At 40.0% G+C, this 22,857-nt stretch overlaps 1 protein-coding gene across 4 annotated transcripts in view; it reads right to left on the bottom strand.

Annotated features, from left to right (window-relative positions):
• Nucleotides 1-22,857, bottom strand: part of MTHFD1L (methylenetetrahydrofolate dehydrogenase (NADP+ dependent) 1 like) — a 156,895-nt gene that overhangs the window by 39,638 nt on the left and 94,400 nt on the right. For all 4 annotated transcript variants that reach the window (XM_080389690.1, XM_080389691.1, XM_080389689.1 and 1 more), the window contains 2 exons: nt 10,414-10,521; nt 8,584-8,736 (listed from right to left, as the gene is read on the bottom strand). In XM_080389690.1, coding sequence (XP_080245816.1) covers nt 8,584-8,736; nt 10,414-10,521 — 261 coding nt within the window. The remainder of the gene's footprint in view (nt 1-8,583; nt 8,737-10,413; nt 10,522-22,857) is intronic.

Below are 22,857 nucleotides of genomic sequence, written 5' to 3'. Positions count from 1 at the left end.
ATTTTGCTATGTAAAAGTATAATCTATTTTTAACCTCACATTTTCATGCAAAGTTTATGGAGAAAATAGTTTCAAACAGGAAATCAGAGTCCATTTCCTGTTTTAACAAGGATAATCCCTTGACCAGTAGGCACAAATATTCATTCCTCTTTAATGCTAATTAGCACACTATTCATCCTATATTTCACAATTTAATAAAAGAAAGCAAGTTGCTGGGAACATTATTAGGTTCAAAACATCTTTCACCTTATTTATCCGGAACTCAATAAAACTGTTCAGTCACAGACTTACAGCCTCCAGCTAGGTTCCTGCTATCAGCTTTAAATCACTTTTAGAGTTGCAATAACAGTAAGTTGCCAAACTCAAATATACAGCTATCTACATCTGCTAGACAGTTTGTCTTACTGGGCAGTCTGGAAAAAATTGAGTTATTTGACCCAAACTGTAAAGCTTTTTGCTGCTTACCGGGGAATCAATACATTCTCAATCTGCAAATCAGCATTTGAAAAATGTATCTAGAAGAATGATGAAGGGAAAATGTTTGCGTTTTTTTCTTTAAGTGAGCATAAGTTAGCCTCCCCCCAAAATTGCATATATACAGGAGTTTTAAAATGGTAACTATTGCTTCCTTAGTGAATAGCTGAATCTCTAAATTTCCAATCTGAATCACAAGGTACCTTTACAGAAACTGTGATTTCTTCAACCGAAGAAGCTTACCAGGCTGAACAAACAAAAATAGGAACCATGAAACAATTTCATTTCATCCCAATATGGAGGAATAGCAGAAAATTGGAAGTGACAGAGCATGGCTGCTGCTATCAAGCTCAGCGAAGACAGGCAGCAGCAATACCCACCCCAAAGCATCAGACCCAGTGACCCTAGGTCTTGCAGCATCAGCCTCTTCATGCAGCAAAGCACCTAAAATATCATGAATGGGGGAAGTAAATACCTGGCTGCCCTCTCTAATGCTCAAGTCTGGACATCTTCATACAGATAGCATAATCAAACCCCTTAACTCTTAACACTGCTGTTTTGAGACGTTCCATAAACTGATTTTTGAACTCTTTGCATTTGATCCAAATCCACACATGTGATGCTGATTAATTGAAGGAGCTCTTAATCAAATCTATTTACTTGCTCTGAACTGGCACAAGTACATAACAGGTGTGCTAACCGGCACAGTCAAAGATGTGTGCATCATGGTGGGCAGGCAGCACTGCTGCACCATGGAGAAGGTGGCATGATTCAGCCACTTGCTTCCCTCTTTTCCCTGGCGAATGTCCCACAAGGCATTCACTAACTGCTCAAACTCAAACATGCCTGCGTTTCCACTGCAACGTCCCTATTTCTTGACTAAAGTAATGTGTAAAACCTAAGGGCAGTGGTCCAGAATTGCTGCTGGCTTCTGTCCAAATTGCACTTCTCACTTTTTACTGATACATCTTTGTTAATAGCAAGCCCCATGCAAATAGGCTGATGTATATAATTGAAAAAGCTCTTATCTCCATATGGAATATCAGTCTCTTATTTTTTTCCTTTCTTAACTGATGCAGTTATATCCATTCTTGCTGGGGATCACAGACTGTAAAACAGGGACAAGGGAATGAAACAGATAGAAAACATAACCATGCTCATAGTTAAGTCTTACTAGAGCAGACAGCAAGGACCTTAATGACTCCCAGACTCTCTGAAGGTCTCAAACTGTGTTTTCACAGAGGTGCCCCCTTTGGCTGCACACACGCTACAGGTGATTCTCATCTCATTTGCCTACGGTAATGGCATTTGCAAGCCTAAGACAGCGGCACGGCGTTCATTACATACAACTTCACAGGTCTGATGAGGGCAAGACATGAACAATCATGATAAAGAAAACTGTTCCAGAGCATAATGAGTCATCTTTGCTCCAGCATTGCTTAAACTTGTCCACACACGCCAGGCACCACCCTTGATCAATGAATCCATACTGCCTGAGCTGATGTGTCAAGTCAGCTAACCTTAACTGAAAACATGTGCTAAAGCACTTGTGATATAGGCATACCAGTTTCAGAAATTCCTCTGCAGCAGCTCTGACCTACCATACCTTCCGTGGAGACAGCATAGCTGACCATGTCCTCTGCCCCTTTACATGCTGAGCAAAGGAGGCTAGGTAAAATTCCCACAGGGGATGGGAGGCTATCAAAATGACTTACAGATTGAAGTGAAACATAAAAATCATTTTTCGTACTTGTAAATAAGTACAGTTTTAAGGGACCTATTCAGATAAACTATTTTAAGTTAACAATGACACATTGATTATTTCAGTCTAAGAGCTTGAACATAATGTTACATTTCTATAGATATATTTATTATAAATATCTTTGGAAAAGATGACCAAGTAAACCTGACTGATACAAGAAATACACTACGTTCATTTTTGTCACTAAAAAGTTAATTTTCAAGTGTTTAGAGCCAAATTTAAATATTTGAATCAAAAATTTCTCTGACAAGGCTTAAAATACTGTACGATGGGAAATTATGGATGCTCCAAATATAAAGAACTAATTTTACAACAGTCATACCAAAATTGCTTATAATGGAGTTTGCATTGAGAAAAATCTCATCTAATCTAAACATTAAATAGCTTACCAAACCACAGGGTCTATTTTCTTCTGTGATATGTTGTCTAATGGTTTCATCCTGTCCCAAAACAACAAGTCTTCCTCCAACTATTCAGTTTGCTGAAATAACACACATGCCTACACAACTTTTTTCTTCTCAACAGAAAGCAAAACCATTCCTTTAGTTCTGCTAACTACAAGTGCTGGCTTCTGAGGAATGTAAGACTGGGTTGCAGGAAGCTGTAATAAACTGCAAATTAATTTTACTGATTCAGTCAGAAATAGGACCTGGTCTTTCATTCAGAAAAGATAATACATCGTACTATATTATAAAGTAGGTTAAATAATGCTTACCAGTAAACAAACAGAGCAGTCAAGAGACAGCATGAACTACAAAGAATCTAAGTGCCTTGCCTCCATTATCTGTCAAGACATTTCTAAATGCCAGAGAAGGAAGAGAGGCTGTTTGGTTTGGGTTTTTTTTTTTTTTTTTTTGAAGGTGCAAGAGGGTATTTCATCATATGTCTGGGTCACAGCAATGGCAAAAAGGTGCACATTATATTTACTCTGCATTTCCAACAAGCACTGCCTTATCCACATCAGTTTAAAACAGTTGAAGAAAACAGCAAATACTCAGAGCATATGGAAATTTCCGAATTATCATTTAAATACATTCTTTTCTATGTGCTTTCAAAAGTTGCAGAGACCATAATAAATTTTTCAAGCCAGCTAAACTCTACTCTTTCTCTTCAATGTAAAAAAATTCTTAGTAATCAGCAAGGCCTGTTCTGCTCTCCTGTAACTATATCCATCAATTACTCCCATGACTTCTTCCTGGCCAGATCTTAGATCATGTCATTTTTTCAACTAATGCTTTTGGAATATCTTCAAATCTCTTTTACCCTTGCAGCTTTTACTTCACTGCCCTCTTCTAGTTCTCCTTGTACACCTTGGATGTGTTTTCAAATCATTTCACAGGCATCTCCTCCCACTGGTATAACTCAATTTAACTTCTTTTCCTTTCCAGCCAACCTCATCTTTCCAATCCTCCCCTTATTCTTCTGTTCCCATCTTCTCACCACAAATGGCCATAGTCATCCTTGAATTTAACTGCCTCACAGTCCACACCCCTGGGACATTTCCAAAGGCTGTCACATACCCTTTTTCATTATAATCTACAACTTTTTTTTCATCCCTTCAGCTAAATCATTCACTTGGGCCTATTTTTGCCTCATCTACAGAGACCCTTTCTGGCCAACTCAATACTGCCATAACCACATCATGCAATCCACCAAGGAACACAGGTGTATTTACTGTTATGACACTAACCATCTCTCAGCCTCTAGCTTTTAAACACAATGAACTAAAGTTGATTGTCCTCACCTTCACTTCCAGCCATTGATCTTACCTATATGCACACCCCCGCCCCACCAACCCTACACTGAATAATAGTTCATCAGCCTTCCACCAAGCGTAACATCATTCAGTACTCCACATGTGCACACCTGGTCACTGTGCAGGAACAATGTGCCCTGTGTAATTCAGAAAACCTCTCTCCCCGCTTCCCGAGAGGAATTAGACCTACTGTAATAAATGCAGTGGCACATCATCTAACAGAGGAGAGCGTGGGCTTCTCTTTTCCTGTTAGCATTATTCGATTTAGAAGTACACAACTGCTAACCTACATTTCCCATGTGAGTTTAACTTCATAGCTTTCCCTTTCTGTTACTTTTTCCACACTTAACTGCAGTTATCTCAAAACCAGCCTGCAGAGTCTGTAAGCACCTAGTATTTTTACAACTAGCTGTTTGGGGACTTCTGAGCACTGCTACAACACGGCAACTACACGCCACCAAAGGCAGATGCCAAATATCACATCACCAGGGACATTTTTTGAACTGAGAGAGGGCAGAATACCTAGCACAGCACTATTCCTTTGTAAACGATATAAGGTTCCATTCTAAGCTAAATGCCTTACAAGGCAAACAAATATTTCACCATCATGTGTTTGAAAAATCACCCTATGTTACACAGATCATCAGGATGAGTTGTGCAATCTGCCAATAATTATTCAGTTGTTCCCTAATAGAGCCTGAGAGAAGTGACAAAACGACAGTGTGGAGACAACCTGCGCCTCATGCACCACTGGGAAACCGCAACTGCACTTCAGGTAGGCCTGGACTCTAGCTTATGTTCAACAGACACCCTCAAAACTTGTTAAGCTCTTAACTACTAAGAAAGAAGAAATTCCTTCAACAGGGAACAATATTTTCCTTCTAAAAGTATTCATAAAAATATTTACTTTCAAGGTCTTTCCCTCCTTACAATATTCAGGTAATATTTTACCAGGACAGTCCTTGCTCTCACCCACAAGTGAATTACGGCTTTATCGCTCCATAAACTGATTTGAAACAACACTGGGCTGCCCCAAGAGTTTCTCCCCACAGGATATAGTTTCAAAACTAGTTCCAGAGACTTGAACTGCTCTCTCTATGGGGAGAAAAATAATATTTCTGTAATAGATTGACCTTTCTTCAGATATGTTGATATCTGAAGGAAGTCAGTTCATTGTGAAGGTTTTGGCTCCAAAGGTTCCACGTATTTTCAGAGGGACCTTGCCTGTAGTTTTAACCCATTAAAACAAAAGTGCATGGCTGCAAAAGGGTGCTACACATTTTAAAATCTCACTATGATTCAAACACAGCTACATTTCTTGCACCAGTGACTTGGTAGCATCACTTCACAAAGGCAAAAGACAGCAGCCTGCATTCTTGCACATCACACGAAAAAGAACAATGGAAACGTGGCTGAATGTGAGAAAGCACCAAACTGCAATGGCTTTTTGGGTGGGGGTGGAGAGAAACACACATACTACAAAAATCTAATAATTCTCCACCCAAGCATTGCTAGAGAATGACTTCACTGGTTTCCTACATATACTCCAGCAGCCTTCCTGCCATCACTCTGTTGAGCCAAGCAATGATGTCAACACTCCACCTGTGAGAGTGATGTAGCCCTCTGGGTCATGGTCACAGAGAACTTGGATAAAAGCTATGCCAGTGTTAATTAAATGCACCTCTTGTTTCACTGCTGATTTCCTCTGATAAGGCTCAGCTCATTTTTCCTGGAAAGACTTCCATGCTGTAAGGGAACCAGAGCCAACTACAACACAAATTTTGCTTAGAGAATATGAAGACAACATGTTAAGCATTTAGTTTTTTTTTTTTAAAAAAAAAGCCTATCAGTGCTGGGGTAAATACAAATCTCATTAATTTATATGTGCTAATGACAAGGTTAAACTACAAATGTTAGTTACTGCAGATAGTTTATTGTATTTCAGCAGTACTTATCTCTTTCATTTGTGATGCTCTTGCCCATTAAACTGGAACAGAATTCAAACAACCTGCTTCATCACTGATAAATTCTGCCAGGTTAGTGTGTGAGGAGCTTGTCCAGTTAAAAATATGCTTTGAGAATGGAGTTTGACATTTAATTAGCACCAGAATTATCACTACAACTTTAACAAATGTTGTCCAATAGCACTTACCCTGCAATCAAAAAGGTCTTAGCTGCAAGAAGGCTCTAAGCAGCTTTGGTATTAAGGATTTTCTTCCATTAATACAATTAGCCAGCAAGTAATGAAAGGAAAAAATATATACTGCTCCTTCTATTTTTCCTACGTAACGACATCTAATACACTGTCACGACTGGATGCTTTCACCATATGCTGTCACCAGGATTTCTGTAATCTCCCTACTCATAACATCTGACCTCCAGCCACTTTAAGCCTTCAGGACATGCCCTTTTATACTTGTTTTGTTCTGGCAGACATTTTTGGATAGCTTTATTGGTAAGAGAACTCTAAAAGAAAGACTCTCCGTTTTGGAACCTGACATCAAAACTATTCCTTCTTGCACAACTTTAAAAGTACCACTAGTCCTAAAACTTAATTGCTGACAGCAAAGCACACAAAAAATCTGAGGGTGGCAAAATAGAAAAGTGATCTCAAAAGCAACGGTCCAATTCTGAGAGCTTGTTTCCTGATGATCACAACTCTCAGTTCTGAAAGACAGTAGGCTGGACCTCTTGCCATAAATTTAATTCTAGAGAAGGAATTGTATGGTAAGGATGTTAGGAATACATTCATACTCATTTATTCATTTTGATTTGTAGCAATTCTGATAGTTCCAAGGAGTGTTCTGCCCCACATTCCTGAGCATTAGCAATGTTTTCCAAACAACCAATGATCAATGTCTGCCTATTTAGATTTTTAGCTCCTGGGGATCTTATGTTTATACAGTACCCTTCCCTACAAACTCTTTCGGAATACCTAACACTGCCTACCCAGTTCCTAATATGAGAGAAGTTCCATAGCTATACTACCTTTCACCAAGTAACGAACTTGAATGTATTTTTTACAATCTCTCCCAGTAAGAATTCCCACATATAAAAAATCCTTCATAAGAAGTCTATTTTTTGGTTCTAGGTAGAAACAAAAAATAAGAGCTAATCCTTGACTTGTTTGGTCTATACCACTTCTATGGACAGTTCCTATGGATTTATAAGGCCGAACTGCAGCTAGTTTTTGTGGAAGTATGCAAAGCGTGACTCATTCAGAAAGCACAACCCAAGAACATTTCACTCTGACATCCTACAGAATAGCTCCCTCATGGATTTGAAGTAGTTGCTGCCCATTCTTCACATTCACTCTTTCTCACAACTTTATGACACACAACTTCCAGTGCAAACTTGAATCCAGGCCATGGAGATACTAGAACTTCTGACAAATGTTGTTCTCTCATCAGTAATTGGAAGTTGGTCTGACACAATTTAAATGCACAGCTGCGCTTCATTTCTGGTTGATGCACATAATGTGGCCGTGCAGAAGGAAAGCATATCCCGAAGTCCAGTGAGTTAAAGTGACACAGTTTCCTGAACTTCAGGAACTCTCCTGGTCAGAAAGTACTTCCTTCCTTGTTTCAAACACTTGATTGTTTCAGAGGGAATTCAAAACAATAGATTAGAAACTTTCAAACTTTCCTAAGTGTACTGCTACACAAGGAAATCAGGCCGTCCTCTGGGAAGATGAGATAACATTGGGAGAGTACTCTTTCCGGAAATGCAATGGCTTTTGCATCCCTTCTCTAGCATCATCCCATGAATTAGCTACATATAAGTAACAACTCATGCTATGAGATGTCAGATGCAGTTCAACTACTGTTCGGAGCAACGGTGTGTGGTTGGCAAAAGGCATGAGCTGACTAGCCTCTCAGCTACTTTGATAAAGCATGTCAAGAGCTTCCTAATCTGAGTCCGTACTTTTAAGGACAGGTAGGAAGAAAGGATGACAACTGCCTCATTTTAACATCTCATTGTTTAAATCTCTAAAAAGGAGAAGGAATGTGCTGCTACTTTTGCAGTTAGAAATCTTTCACTTCCCACCAGAGCTTAGTTTTACAGAACCAGCAGAGATGCTCACAAGGACTGGGAATGGATCCAGCTCATCAGCTGAAAAGCAATCATTTTGAACGTATTTTCCCTAACACAATTCCTTTCATCTAAATATGTTACAATGCTTTGTAATGACAGATGAAAGATTTAACATTTAGAATATAGTCATGTAACTACAGTTACTTATAGGCTGCAATTCGACTAAGGAAAGGCAACAGACATGTAAACTCATTTTTCTGCAGCATTAGAGTGCCTAAGTATCCTAAACTAAGTGAAAAACATCAGAAACAGAACTAATAGCAAGACCCGTTCTCTCAGACTCTGTAGTCAAAGCTCTTATATGATATTACATTTTCCTAATTCTCTTTTCCTATCAACACAGAGCTGCAAAAAGCGTGAGGATAAAATTATCATTAAAAAAATCAAGAACTCACCTGGTTCTACACATTATTTTTAGAGGCAAACAGGACACACACTTCCCTGTCAAGCTAGGTCAAAGGAAGGGGAGTGATCAAGTTGAATACTCTGCACTCACCGTTCCTACCAAAGGGTAGATGAATCCAGCTCCAATACTGGCTCGCACATCACTAATTGGCAAAATGAAACCAGTGGGAACGCCCTTCCTCTCAGGCTGATGGGAGAGGGATAGGTGAGTTTTTGCCATACAAATGGGAAGATTTCCAAATCCCTAACAGAAAAGGGCAGGAAAAGAGAAAAATGTTTTTAAGATTAAAGACAGAATATGTTTTCACTTTGTTATCAGTATCTTCTGGAAACCCTAAAATCCATATAGCAATAGTTAACCTCAGTTTCTCAACAGCTAATATTTCAGAAATTGACAGAAAACTATTTCATATGCTATTCTCTCTCATCTCAGGCCTCTATCTCCAGAGACTTGACTGTAGGGATATCCAGCTTCTAGAGCAGGTTCTCAATCTAGAGTTAGGTGCAAAAGTTGCCTATTCAACAGCTAGACTATGCTATTTTCAGAAAGGGTGCACAACAGCTACCACACTGAACAACAAACCTGAACCAACTTAATAAAACTCCAGTATGACACTTCTCTGCAGGCACTGATGACCAGTTAGATACTTACTTGAGATCAGAATTCATAGTCAAAAACTATCTAAGGGTACTAACATCTTCTTGGGGGTAAACACAAATGGCTCATGATACATGCTTTGTTTTTAAACAAGATAAAAACTGTGCGATGTGACGGCACCCACTTCAGTAATGACAGTGCAGTAGCTACTCAAAAACTGGGAGAAAATCAGGGAAAGCCCCTCAGCAGCTGCCCACACACTATTTGTCTCGCAGGTTATCTATTAACCTTTAGTCAGGCACCTTCCACTCTTCTGTTTGATTCCCTGACAAACAGGGATGCAATCCACAAGGCCAAGAGGAGAGGCAGCACTGCAGGGAATTGCCTCTGCAGCCCAGCACTGACAACAATCCTTTAATGACATTGTGAAAATACTTCCTAATACTACTGACGTTTAGACTAAAAATGGATTAGAGAATCACAGCAGGAAAAGATAAAGACATGGATTATTTTGCTTCAAGTACACTAAGTAAGCTTCCTTTACATCTAGAAAATCAAATCAATTATCAGAAGATTTGCATTATAGAGAAGATGGCTATACTTCTGGCTGTCTGACCAGACTGCTGAAGTATGCTCAGGAATTTTTTGATGACGCTCGTGCCTAATTTCAATTTTCTGGCAGAAGAGCTCCAGACACGTTTATTTGCAGAAGCCACTCCATTACAGAAGGTACATTCACCTCTCAACATGGTTTTATAACTGTTTTCAAAGTGTAACAAAGCCCAATCCCACATGCTTTAGGAATGGTGGTCTATTGCGCCTTCTAGCATTTATAACCCCTTGAAAAGTATATAAACAGAAGGAAACCAAATAATTTTACAAGTATTGGGAGCTTTGTTGCTGACATGCATAGCTGTGCACAGGTCTTTTTGTGTTTGCAAACTCATTTTTTGCAGGTACAAGTGAACAGCCATATGCTAAAATTTGGCACATATTACTAGATGTGCAGTTGTCACATTTAAGGCAGTAACCCAAAATTACCACTCTGCATAGAAAGTATAGAGTTTCATCAACAATCTCAGAAGGATTTCAAACACCATACATATCTTACAGGAGATAGCTTTCAAGGTTAAAACCATTCTATTCTACCTAATGTAATCTAAACAATCCATACTGGCTTTCACAGTTTAGCACCATGGGTAAGCTCACACCTTTTAGCAAAGCTTGACTAAACACTCCAATCTGAGAACCTTTTACACCCCAGGGTTTCATAAGACTTTCATCCAGCAAATACCTGACTGCATAATTCACTGGCATTCTTACCTGTCGAGTGTAACGATCAACTTGTGACTGTGCAGCGGGAGACAACTCTATATCCTGAGCTCCATACACCTTCTGAGCAATGATCCTTATTTTTTCAACAATAGGAAGCTGCAGAGAGACAAGGAAACAATACAAGCATGAACATTAACCAAGAGAAACTAGGATTTTGTTTGCTGAGTGAGAAATCTGAATCTCTCATTTAGATTCATTCTTGTTAAACAGGATTGCTAAAGCATGAAACCAAGTAAAGGACATTGGTGATGGAGACGATACCCAGCTACAGGTACATGAATTACAACCATACTCAATTTGGGAGCTGCTGCACAATTTGTGCATTATAAAGCTGACAACGTGAGCTTACACTCTTGCCTAAAGTGGAGGAAGAAAATTACTGCCATGTAGTTTTTAAGAAGCAAGAGCTAACACACACTGCAGATACAAAGAAGCAAGCTCCGCTGGGTTAAGAGGGATCACTAGACAAATAAATTTCCTTTCACAATAAAGATAACCGATACAATGACTGGACAAGACAAGGTAGCAGGCAGCCAGGGAAGGTTCCTCTGAGAAGCAAGGAACTGTAGCAGAAAATTCTTGACCCATCACTGCTCCTTCGTTAATAATTTAATTTTTTTATTCTCACTTCCTATCCTGCCTAAGATATGTATTTTGAATTGTAGCATTGATATAGTAAAGCACTTTGGACACTTAAAAAAAAAAACACACAAAAAAATGAAAGCATTCTAGGAAACACTTTGAGATCACAAATCACTAAGTTCAACCTCAGTCTCCACATGTATCCACATCATGTTATCCAGCTTAAAGTGAACGTGTATTCTGTCTTTCTGGCTTATATTTGAAGGCAGATGCAGACTCTCACATTCTGGCTGTTAAAAATCCTTCCACAGGTTTTCAGCAGTTTTTGTGGTCAGATCAGTCATTCACTTTTTGTGCCATCATTTTTGTTTAATTAAAGAACTCTTTCCTCTTTCTCTCTTCTTTTGTTTTGAATGACCTTGGAGACAGCGAGTGTGACCCATATAGCCTATTTTAAACAAGACAACCTCTTTGACTTGTTTCTGTAGGAAGAGGACTATGGAGGAAGGAACATACCAGAAGTTCAGCTACTTCAGTGCTGACCAGAGACGGCCATAGATGTGTGCAATACTCCAAGGAACATCCCATCAGTAATTTGCACCCCAGAATATTTAATTAAGAAGCCACGCGGATGAAGTGTTCAACAAAATCTGAAGAGATACCACTTGGGGAAGAAGACTTGGCAATCTCAAGCAATACAAAAAGCACCAGAACACATAATCAAAGTATTTCATTTTATTCCAACAAAGGCAAGGAATTGGTTTGTGAATAATAAACTCTAGCCGGTGTATTTATAAGAAGTTCCACAGTTAATCACATTTTTGCAGTGCTTGTCTAGAAGTAGTGTTTTTCCTGCAAAGACACATCAATCGAAGGGTTTGTGTCAGACAGACCATTTTGTATTTATGATTCAATTCTGGAACAATTAAAGTTTAAAGTAATCTGCCTTTGTGTTAATAAAGAAATCTAGTAACACAGACATGACAAGAAAAAAAGCTTTCCAGACTTTCAAGTAGCTTAAATGTAAGGCATTAAAAGCTACTAAGGTTCAAATAAAATTCCCCCCTCAGATATGAAATTTCAAAGTGAGGTTTAAAGATGTTCCACAAGACATGTCTGAACATGCTGACTATATGATTAGTGCACCTTAATTGGGTAGGAAGATGTCACACTCCCGATTTCAGGTTTTTTACAGGAATCCAAGCAGTGCAAAAGAATCTAATGAGAATTGGAGATAACACATTGCAAATATCCCATACGTAATTCCTGGCAGCATTAAGCTGAACAGCTACTTAGTGACATGGATAGCTGTCATGAGATGAAATTTCTCTCAGATTAATTATTACGTATATTCATACCCATGGCAGCTTTGAACACAGTGGAAGAAATGCAAAATGTGTCTGCTAACTTGCCTTTTGGGTGCTGTTTACTTGCAGCCAAGGACTAACAGCAAGACCAAAAGCAAAGGCAAAAGGAATTCCACTCCCTGTTGTCAGTAGGCCAGCATCAAAACTAACACCTTCCTGCTTAAACCTCAGTAAATTCATTGAGATGGAGATCTTAATTTAGATTCAACTTGCATTTGTGTCAAAATACTTCAAACTAATTTGACAGCAGCATAATTACTACACCCTCAGCCCCTTTCCTGTGACCATAGCTGTAGTTTCCAAATGAAACCCTGCAGGGCTGTGGCTAACATCAGAGGAGAGTGCTTTAATGACAGGGGTGACATTCTGCTCCTCCTGGGACATGTGCAATATCTTGCATGACTGAGCCTGAGCTGGAGAGTCAAATTGTATCCCTACGTGTTTGTGCTGGTTATTTTTAAATTTTTTTTTAACCAGAATTTCAGATACTTTTCAGGCCAGTACCCAGACTTCAAATTTTGTAAATGTAACCTCAGAAGAATCACCAGTTGTGGGAGTGTAAATGGCAAACAAAAGTGTTTTTCTGAGATTGCCACATGTTTTTGCAAGGCATGCACATACAAACGGGTGAGGCGATATGCATGGTGTCACAGAGCAGAGTTTGAGCCTATTTAATCTCACAGCACAGGTAGATGAGTCCTGGCTGAGCCCAATTCAGATAGAAACCAGCAGGGAGGCACAGATGCTCTATACACATTAACACAGCCCAAGCACATGCACAGTCTCAAATATGCTTCCTGAAGTTTCAGGAGTAGGGAAAGGCGTACACTACACTGTGCTAAGAATCCACTGGTTTCTTAGTATTTCATGGGATTTTTAAGGGATTAACTATTTAGAATCACAGTGTAACAGCATTTCAAGCTAAAAAGTTTCCTGTGTTCCAGTTATTAAGTAATACTGCTGGGAAATTTCATTTCAATTTAACTTGAAGAGGTATTTCCCAAAGAAAAGTCACCTAATACTTCACATGAGTCATAAAAATTAATTTTACTTGAAAATAACATAATGGCATTTATCAGAAAAGAAGCTTTAGTAATTCAAGAGACTTTTTATGTCTATGCCATAGCAGAAGCCTGGGAGTTTACAAGACACTTGCAGGAATAATTCTTACTTTCTCTTATCTGGTCTTTAAAGGGCAAGTTTAGCTTTAGGTTTTCAACAATGTTGATTATTCAGCACTTCACTATGGAAATACTCTCACTGATGTGCACAGGCATCCACCATATGTAGTAACGCTTCATAGTGCTAATTCACATAGAAAAGTGTTTAGCTGAATTCAAAGGGGCTGAAAAGAGGCATATTGCACAAGTAACTAAATCATTAAGGCACTTTAAGCTGAATTTTGGTCTAGCTGAAATCACGTGGGCTTGCTATTTGTACCTTAAACACCTGGGTCAAATACCTGCCAGAAGAAACCACATATCTCAGACACTTAGGAAAAAAGAAGTAATCTCGTCTCTCTCACTTTTTTTTGTCTGAGAATTTTCTACAATGGCTTAGGATATACCTGAACCAGTTGTTCACTCCCATTCACAAACTACGATGCAGTACCCTCAGCTACGCTGATGCAACTACTTGCAGGCCATCAGTAGAACAGTTTTAATGAAAAGAGGATGAAAAATCTCATCTAAACAGTGATCATCGATGCACCCATATGAATGGCAACGTGGTTCCACAGTACCTCTTCTATCATCTGGACAACTGTGGTGATAATGATATTTATAAAATGTGCAGAGTGTCAAAAGCACGAAGATTTAGGATCAGTAATAAAAGTTTCTCACTTCCCTTATGTAAGGTTGTGAATGTTACACAACTAAGGACATTTAGGTGGAGAACAGGTGATAGATACACAATAGACAGTATAGATTTAGACAAAGGTTGATTTTTATAGATAAGCAACTACATATTAGTACTAACACTGAAAGAATTATGGCAGCTTCAAAGAATTATTTTCAAATTAAGTTTTAGCTTCTTGAGAAATTCATAGCATGAAACTCAATGTAAATTTATACTGAACATCAGAAGGTTCTACAGGGACACACAGTATCAATATCTGCTGACAGTTAAGTAGCTTTGATGTTTCTCTCAGAAACAACCCATGTCCCTGGTCCTGCTGGAGACAACGTGCATTTCTGCAATCTCACACATTCAGAGCTACCCAAGCCATATGCTTCTTCTGTGGCAAGTACAAACACACGTGCTTGTTGAGACTGCCAAGCACCCACACCATAAACAGGATCATCTCCTTGGCTAAAGCACAACCAGTGCTACAGCAAAAGCACACAAACTGCTTTCACAAAAACAGTATTTGTGTAGCTGTACATTTCAGTACTTGACAGAGAATGATTAAACCAAGAAATCAGCACTGATAAAGAGGAGAGCCTGTCATTCCCAAGACTGGATTGATTATCCCAGATGAAATCACACCAGTGTTTCACCCAGGCATACTGCTACTTCCAGGCCATTCCACTTGCAGGATGTGATGTTAGTGCAAATTGGTGCTGTCTGCATTACACTGTCTTCTTTCTTCCAATACTATCAACAGCAAGATTTTTACCAAAACATAATTTAATAGTGTTTCGTTTCTGCTAGCCTTTCCTCACATTTCCTTCATGCTTCATCTCTTCCTTCAGCTATAATAGCAGACTGTGGATTATCATTTCTCCACATGGGGCTTCATAAGGATTTCCATGGACAGCAGACCTGCTTCAACAGACCCTCCTTCATCCTCCCTTCCTCTGCTGCTCACACTTACCCATGTGCTAGTGCAAATGAGAGGCCAGCACTGCTGCTTGCGCAGCTGCACACATAACCCTGGGAAAAAAAAAGCTATTGTAACCCAGATCAGTTCACACAACCAGTTTACCATAAAGGCAAAGCCAGTATAAAGCAGAGAGACAAAGATGGCTTAAATGCTGTCTCTACAGAAAGAATTGCTCAAACTGTTGAAATCTCATCACTGAAAAGTACCAGCAGAAACAGTGAGTTGGGGCAGGGACAGGTGGCTTGGGCTGGGATTCCTGAAATCAGCCTTGTTGCCAAAAATCAGTGTCACATGAAACAAAACATGCAGACTACCAAGGACCTGGCTTGGGACTGTGTGTGGGATTCCCATCTTCTGCACCCTGATCTGAACACTTGACTTTAAGCTTTTTGGCTTCTGGAGAAAGGAGTTAATCTTTTTAACTCCCACTAGCCAATCCCTGACACTGTTCTTTTCTTCCTTCCTTTCTTCTGCTTTTAAGCATTCTCCAACTTCCTCACCAAAACAGAGTCCAACAGAAAATGTCTCTAAAAAGCCAGAGTCAACAGCAGTAAGTCCGTAGTCATACTTCATTCCATTGCAGCTAAGCCACACTACTATGAGAAGCACTGGTGTTATGTAGCTTATACTGAATACCTTAAGTGAGTGCCTGTCAGTGCAGCACTGTCTGAAAGGATCTCTTCACAGTTATACAACATAATATTTTAAACGACTTTGTGCTCTGAGAAAATTTAAGACTGTGCTGAAAAACGTGTTTAGAATATACAGAAGCACTATGCACTCGTACCTTATACACTTAATACTTCAAGCTCTTTAAACATTCACTTTAGTCTCATTGCCTATTTTTAATTATGAGATCACCAGTTTAATTATGAGGTAACAACCTCTGGGTTTATCATTGCTAAGCTGCTTGTGTTTTCACAGAAATTCTTCAAATAGTTCAAAATTCAAGGCGGTGGCACTTTTTTTTAAAAAAAAATTAACTTATGCATTCACTGAAAGCAATAAAAAAGAATTGCTAGTTGGCTAAGTGAAACAGTATGCAGGCATCACTCATTCCTCTTCTTGGGAAGGCTGCCAAATGAAAACATATGATGAGTGTATGGCTGAAGGTGCTGTGTGGGGTGACAGAGTGCAGTGCTAAAACAATAGCTGACACTGCACATTCAAACTCCTGCTTCTAGCTTTTCCCCTAGATAAAATAAAAACACATTTATTAAAGTATCTGTATATTCTGTTTCCAGAAGATCTGTGGCTGACAAAAGGAATCCCAAGTCTTTAGCACCCCCCCACCTTTTGTTGGCACAGGACAAGAGTTTGTTTTTTAATTTGCAGAAAAACATATTCAGTCAAGTTGAACAGTTTGTGAATCAACACCTAAGCCTGTGGACTTAGAGATTTATTTTCTATTTCCCTGACTTTGAAACCCCAGCTGTGCCTAAGAAAATTGCTTCATGCAAAGAATAGAAAACTAATGAAAACAAACGTAAAAGTGAAGTGCCATCAAGAGCCTACATCCACAAAAAAAAAAAAGAGACAAAGTGGAAGAAAGATAGCTTCCACCCTAGAACACCCAATTCGGTGAAAGAAGAATTCAGACTCCACCAAAATCTCTTTGATGGGAGTAGGAGAGGCTGGTACAGCCCTGTGGAATTCCTCCTTAATGTGGCTTCACTCCTAGATGGCTTACCAGCAGTAGGGGGGGGGGAAATAGTTGAAAGACTAGCATACCCTGGAGAGCAGTACAGTCTGCATTTCAAGATGAGAAATGATCTCCACCATTTATTAGGAAAACTTTCAGTAAGGAGCATATATAATTTTATTTATTCCTACTCCAGTAGTGCTTGAGGACCTTCCATTGGGTCCATACATGACTGAACTTTATGTTGTATAAAGAACAACATAGAAGTTATTTGCCTCCCAGGCAAAAGAACAGAGGTATATTGGGCTGATGTGACAGCAGACACATGATGGATGTCTTTCATGGCTTAGCAGCTTCATGGTATTACTGGAGGAAACAGAAAACACCCCTTACACTCACCCCTTGCCCCCTCTTCAATCACACTGAGATTGAAAAGATGACAAGTTTACAAATGGAAAGAAACACTCTGCCTTAGCTCATTAGCCTGGAGGTAGTGTCCTCAAACCCCGACCCCATGAGCCCTTCTTGACTCTGCCTTCCTCTTCGAGCCACTTCTCCTAGTACATGCACAAAGAAGCCTTCTCCTCTAGTGACTGGTCTCTTCCCTCCTTCATCACTCACAACTCATTCTTATTATTGGAGACGAGGCCAGAGGATGGAAGGGAAGACAATGCACAGGGAACCACTGTGAGCACAGTTTGCCCCATTTTGATACTACCCTTAGGCCTCTCTGAGTGACCCATTGTCTCCGACAGCTGAAGCTAAGACTGGAAGGGAGCCAAGTGGCAGCCCACACCACGCTGCCATAGCAGAACAGAGGAAGGGGCAGCCAAAACTGTGGGCTTAGATGCTCCAGATTTGCCCAAGTTACTATTCTGCTCCTAGCAGGAGAAAAATACCAGTGCTGAGGCTGCTGACTGCTTAGATGCCTCCCTGAGAAGAAGTGCTGCTGCTCAACCTCATTCTCAGTGGATGGCCCCAAGCTGAGAAAGCTCCCCTTTGTTCTGCAGGCTGGCCAGGCAATTCACTGCACTCAGCCAAAATACTTGTGCAATCAACTTCCACAGTACAGCCTGGAAATATTTTCATTTGTCATAATATTACCTAAAGGCAGAGCACTGGCAAAAATAGGTGTCTTCTGACAAACTTGGAAGACTGGAACAATTCATTCTACCTCATTTTTGTGACCTTTACACTCTTCAGTTCCATTTTCCAATGCAGCATAAATCAGGTGATTCGAGGCTCTTCAATCATATCTGTCAGGTTACCATGTCAGTCTTTTAAGGGGACAACGCTAACTTGCTGACTGGTCAGATATGCCGATCCTGCCCCATGCCATATGTCTGTCCTTCTCCTCTTTATCTCCTAGAGCATTAGCCCACTGCACTCCAGCTGCCTTGCAGGAAGGGGCGATGCACCTCTTAAAAACCTAATGCCTGTCTTTAGACCTATGTTTCCTCCCCCAGGCTGAGGAATGCTGCTGTAAGTCAAGGGAGAGTTCTCAGCAGGAGAAGAGAGGAGAGCAAGGTAGTGAAAGAAGGCAGGTTACTCAACAAGCATGCATCGGTGGGGAATATAGCTTCCCCCCCATCTTCGCCCCTGCCCTGCAAAGAACAGGCACTGAAGCCAGAAAAATTTTGGAATGGGATGGATATGTTTCCATCCTCTCCCATCTTCCCTCTAGTTATCTAAACTTACTCTTAATGGGTCAGTCAACTTTATTTTGAGTAATAGCTTTCTGCTGCAGCTTAAAGACCCATACTTCAAGAAAAGTGAACCCAAAAGGGAAGTCAACAGTGATAAGAGAGTTGATATTTTGATATTTTCCATATGTGGCAAGAATATATATATTAAAAAAAAACCCCACAGATTATTTCATAGAGAGTTCAGGAGGCTTTTAAAACAAACCCATCCTGCAAACACTGAAGAGAAATACTCGGCAAGAAACCAATTCAACAGTAAAATAAGAGAGGTTAGTGTGCAGTGGGGGCAAAACTCAATATTAAAAAGTGTAGTATTTATTACGGCTACTGCCCATAATCTTTTAAACTATGTTATAAACTCTGGAGCCTACCATACTAAAACTCACGCTTTCTCCTGAACCCCCATCCTGTGCAATTCCTAATTACTGTAAGCATTTCATGGTACACTGTACCTGTTTATGCCCTTTTCTTACAGTTAAAAGTCACAGCAGTGCTGGCATTACTTGTCAGAGGTCACTCGTACTGTACTTGATCTATGAAATGACACTGGCACACATATGCACTCCCAAAATTGTATATGTGGCTATTCTTCACACTGCCTTCAAAATATGCTTGAAGCTTATTCTGTTCTCATTTCAAATCCTGAAAAATATTTGTTCACCTAATACCAAATGTCAAACAAACCCTTGCTAGAACCAAGAAGCATTAAAAAAATAAAAAAAAAAAATTACAAGCATCAGCTACTAGGATAAAAATAAAGGCTTGCCAGCTTAGAGAAAAAGAGAATCTGATAAGCAATCTGAAAGTGGGGCTACAGAACACTGTCGTGTAGAGACACCTGAGAAAGTTTAAACAGACCAAACGAGATACTTCAAGGAATATAACCACGTGAGCACAGTCTTCTAATTAGGCTAGCTTGATATGATACTCGAGAGGGCTGCTTAGCGGAGCCTGAGTCCTGAACTGTGTTGTGTCCATCGTCTAAAACTGTTCATTCAGCACATGCTTGGGTATCACTAGACAAGATGGTATAAATGCACAAAAATACCTCAGGATTCAGAAAAAAATAGCTGATCCTCGGCTTTTTACCAGTATTAGACAGATCTAGAAGAGACTTTCTTGTTCTTCTCACATTATATACCTTTGTAAACACCTTTCAAGGAAGTCTTTGTTTTCAGATATACATTTGGAAATTACATAAAGCCCTGCAAAGATACATGCCACTTGGAAAAATTTCAAAGAGAGACCACTAGATCTGGACTATCCTCTAATTAGATGCCTGACTCTATACTAGTAATACAGTTTGCTGCAAACATTGGTCTGGTAAAAAAGGATCTAAACCAGTTTTACATACATGGGTTTTGGTTTTTGTTTTTGAATCCCCAGAGTAATACTTTCGAACAAAACATCAGAATGTTAAACGAACCTATTATGGCTACAGTAGTCTGTGGTGTTGGAAGTTGTTCTAATTATAGCCAGTTTTGGAAGAAAATTCTGATGAAGTTTTCCATACAGAGGAAAATAAGACGCATAAACATGAACAGACTAAATGGAGACATGGAGTAAAGGGAAGAGCAGAATAATCTCATAAAGACAGACAGATTTATGAATGAAGTGGTAGTGGTTTTAAGCAGAATATTTCCCCTTTCAACATTCCAAAGGGAAAATAAAAGAAAAATAAAAAGAAGAAAAAGAAAAAGGAAAAGAAAGGGAAGGAAAAAGGAAAAGAAAGAGGAGCAAAAAGGACGAAAAGGAAGAGGATGAAAAGGAAAAACGCCACAGCAAACCCCGTCAAACTTGAGGCAACCAGGACTCAGTATTCAAGTAACTGGACAAAGCCGGCAGTCACTGGAAAGATGAGGGACGAAACCGTGTCCTTTCACTTAAATCCCCTTTGGGCAAATGAAAGGGGAAACCATCTGTCTGAATCCCATCTTACTAACTTTTCTCTTTCTTAATATTCCGTCATAGTTACCTCTTCGAACAGTGGAAATCTGTCCTCAAAACTGCTACATCAAAAAATCCTATTACCACCTTAAGTAATACCTGGGCAGGCGTATTTGGAAGAGTTAGCTTTCCTTCACATCTCTGAGCCCTGTGACCAAAAGACCTACAATGCTGTGCCAGTGACAGCATCGCTGTTTCATTCTCCTACTTTCAGCTGCTTCAGTCCCCATCCTTTGCACAGTAAGGATGAAACAGAAGCCTGAACTTTACACTCTACTGTTTTTGTTGTCCTGAATTTACTTTTTTACAGTATTTTAAAATCTTTATATTTTTATAAAATCCCTTCAACATATTTTTGAGGCTTACAATACTTGTATTAAGTTACGGGATATTAAGTTGATGTAAAGATGTGACTCATTCCCTTTGTGCTGAAGATCATGCTGCTTGTGCAACACAGTACAAAACAATGTGTCTGGAAAGACATTAAAGTAGAATTCAATCTTATTTTCTTCCTTCATAGAGGCAGAGTCCACCCCTACCAATCCTTCCTACTCATTCATGTCACAAGATTGTAAACTACACAGAATATAGAAACATCAGAGCTTAAATATGGGACTCATGAAACACTAATGAGCTATCTCTGTAACACAAATGTCCTATGGGGAAAACTATTACACATTTTTCTGAAAGCATTTTTCCCCGTTTTATTACACAAAACCCGTAAAATGATATCTTCAGTTTCCAGGGTATCTCATCAGAGACAAACTTAGAAAGGCAGACATATTGCCCATTTTTTCACTGTAAAAATGTTCTGTGAGCAAAACACCTTGAAGAGCTGCCACAGCACTTACACTCCCAAAGTATTTCCATCTATTCTGTGAAGGCAGTGGTTAATACTAATAGGAGTTCGCTGGATTTCTGACATTTGGGAAAACAGTGGGGGAGGTGGAAAGAGGAAATAAAGTGGGTGCAACATATATGGGGTATATATCAGGGAGAAGACAGTGGAAGATAACAGTATGGCATATCTACCTTAGGCTGAACTTTTTTCTGGAGAGAAGAATCAAAACAGGAACTTTCAGCCATTTGAAAGAACAAAGCTGAGGTTCTGCTGTTAAAAAATAGCATTCAAACATTTTCTAAAGAAACTTAATTCACACTGTCAGCTGAGGCACAGGATCTGAAATTTGACAAGGGCTTCCTTGGTGCCAGAAAAGTCTGGTTTGCTGCCCAAATTTTACCCCACCCGCTTTTGGATAAGTCAGGAAGGTCCTGAGAAATCATTTGTATAACCTTCTCAGCAAACGTTCTGCCCGCATGGTGGTACTCCAGCACAGTGCGTTCAGGGCCCGAGCAGCCCTTCCTCGCAAACTGCTCCTCTTGACAGCTCACACTGCTGCGCTTACCTTGCGGGCGACTGCAAAAACGAAGTCCCCAAGACATGGAAAGCGTCACCATTTCTGGCAGACATAGGATTGAAAACTTGGACCACACTATGCTTTGTTAGGTTATCTAAGGGCTAAGCAAATTAAACACGAAGCCCAAGCAAGGATCAGAGGGTGAACTCTAGAAATGTAATCAGTGAAAAAACCTATTAAGTGAAAACTAGAGCACACGGAATTGCCTGTTTCCTAAGACCATCTAAGGGGAAGGATGAGGCCATTGTCCTTGGTGCAATATGCACCAAGGTGAGTCAATAGGGAAACTCTTTCATCAGAAAACTTTGCAAACAAAAGGAGGTGATTGCCTGGACCAGCACAGGACCTATGGGACATAGGAAGAGCAGCATTTTGGGACTGTGTAAAACTTATGATGGGATTGTGGGAATGCGTAAAGATTGCTGGGGCATTTCAGTGGAAGGACTGAAGATGGGAAATTAACCAAGGTGGACCGAAGAGGAACAAGTGTGAGAGAAAAAGAGGGAAAAGGGTAAGAAGGGGCCACCTGAGTGTAAAGGTGTCTGGTCAGTAGCTTGTCTGACTGAGCTCTGTGCTTCAGGACCACAGTGTGTCCTCTGTTCTCATTACATCTTATTTCTGACTACCTCTGTGTGGGTGTGCTCTCTGCTGTAGATATATATGAACACCAGAGAGCAGGAGGAGAGGTCTGTGCGCCAGCAGCTGGAGTGAGCTGTGAACCTCAGGGCTCATGGACACTGGTGCCAGTGATCGAAGCGGGGTAAGGGCACTAGGATAGACTGAGGATCTAAGGCCAACAGCATCAGCGACCCATGTGTGCCACATTGTACTAGCAGACTCCAATCCTGATCAGCAGACGATGAGGAACAGGACTGGGCTACCTGCGCTCTGCATCATTGTCTGAGGGATGCGTGCGTGCAGGCGGGTGCTGGGGAAGGCCGTGCTTCCT

The sequence above is a fragment of the Falco punctatus genome (genome assembly GCF_963210335.1).
Source record: "Falco punctatus genome assembly, chromosome: 5".
Lineage (NCBI taxonomy): Eukaryota > Metazoa > Chordata > Aves > Falconiformes > Falconidae > Falco > Falco punctatus.
The sequence above is the reverse complement of the archived record's forward strand: the minus strand, read 5'-3'. Positions and strand labels throughout refer to the sequence as shown.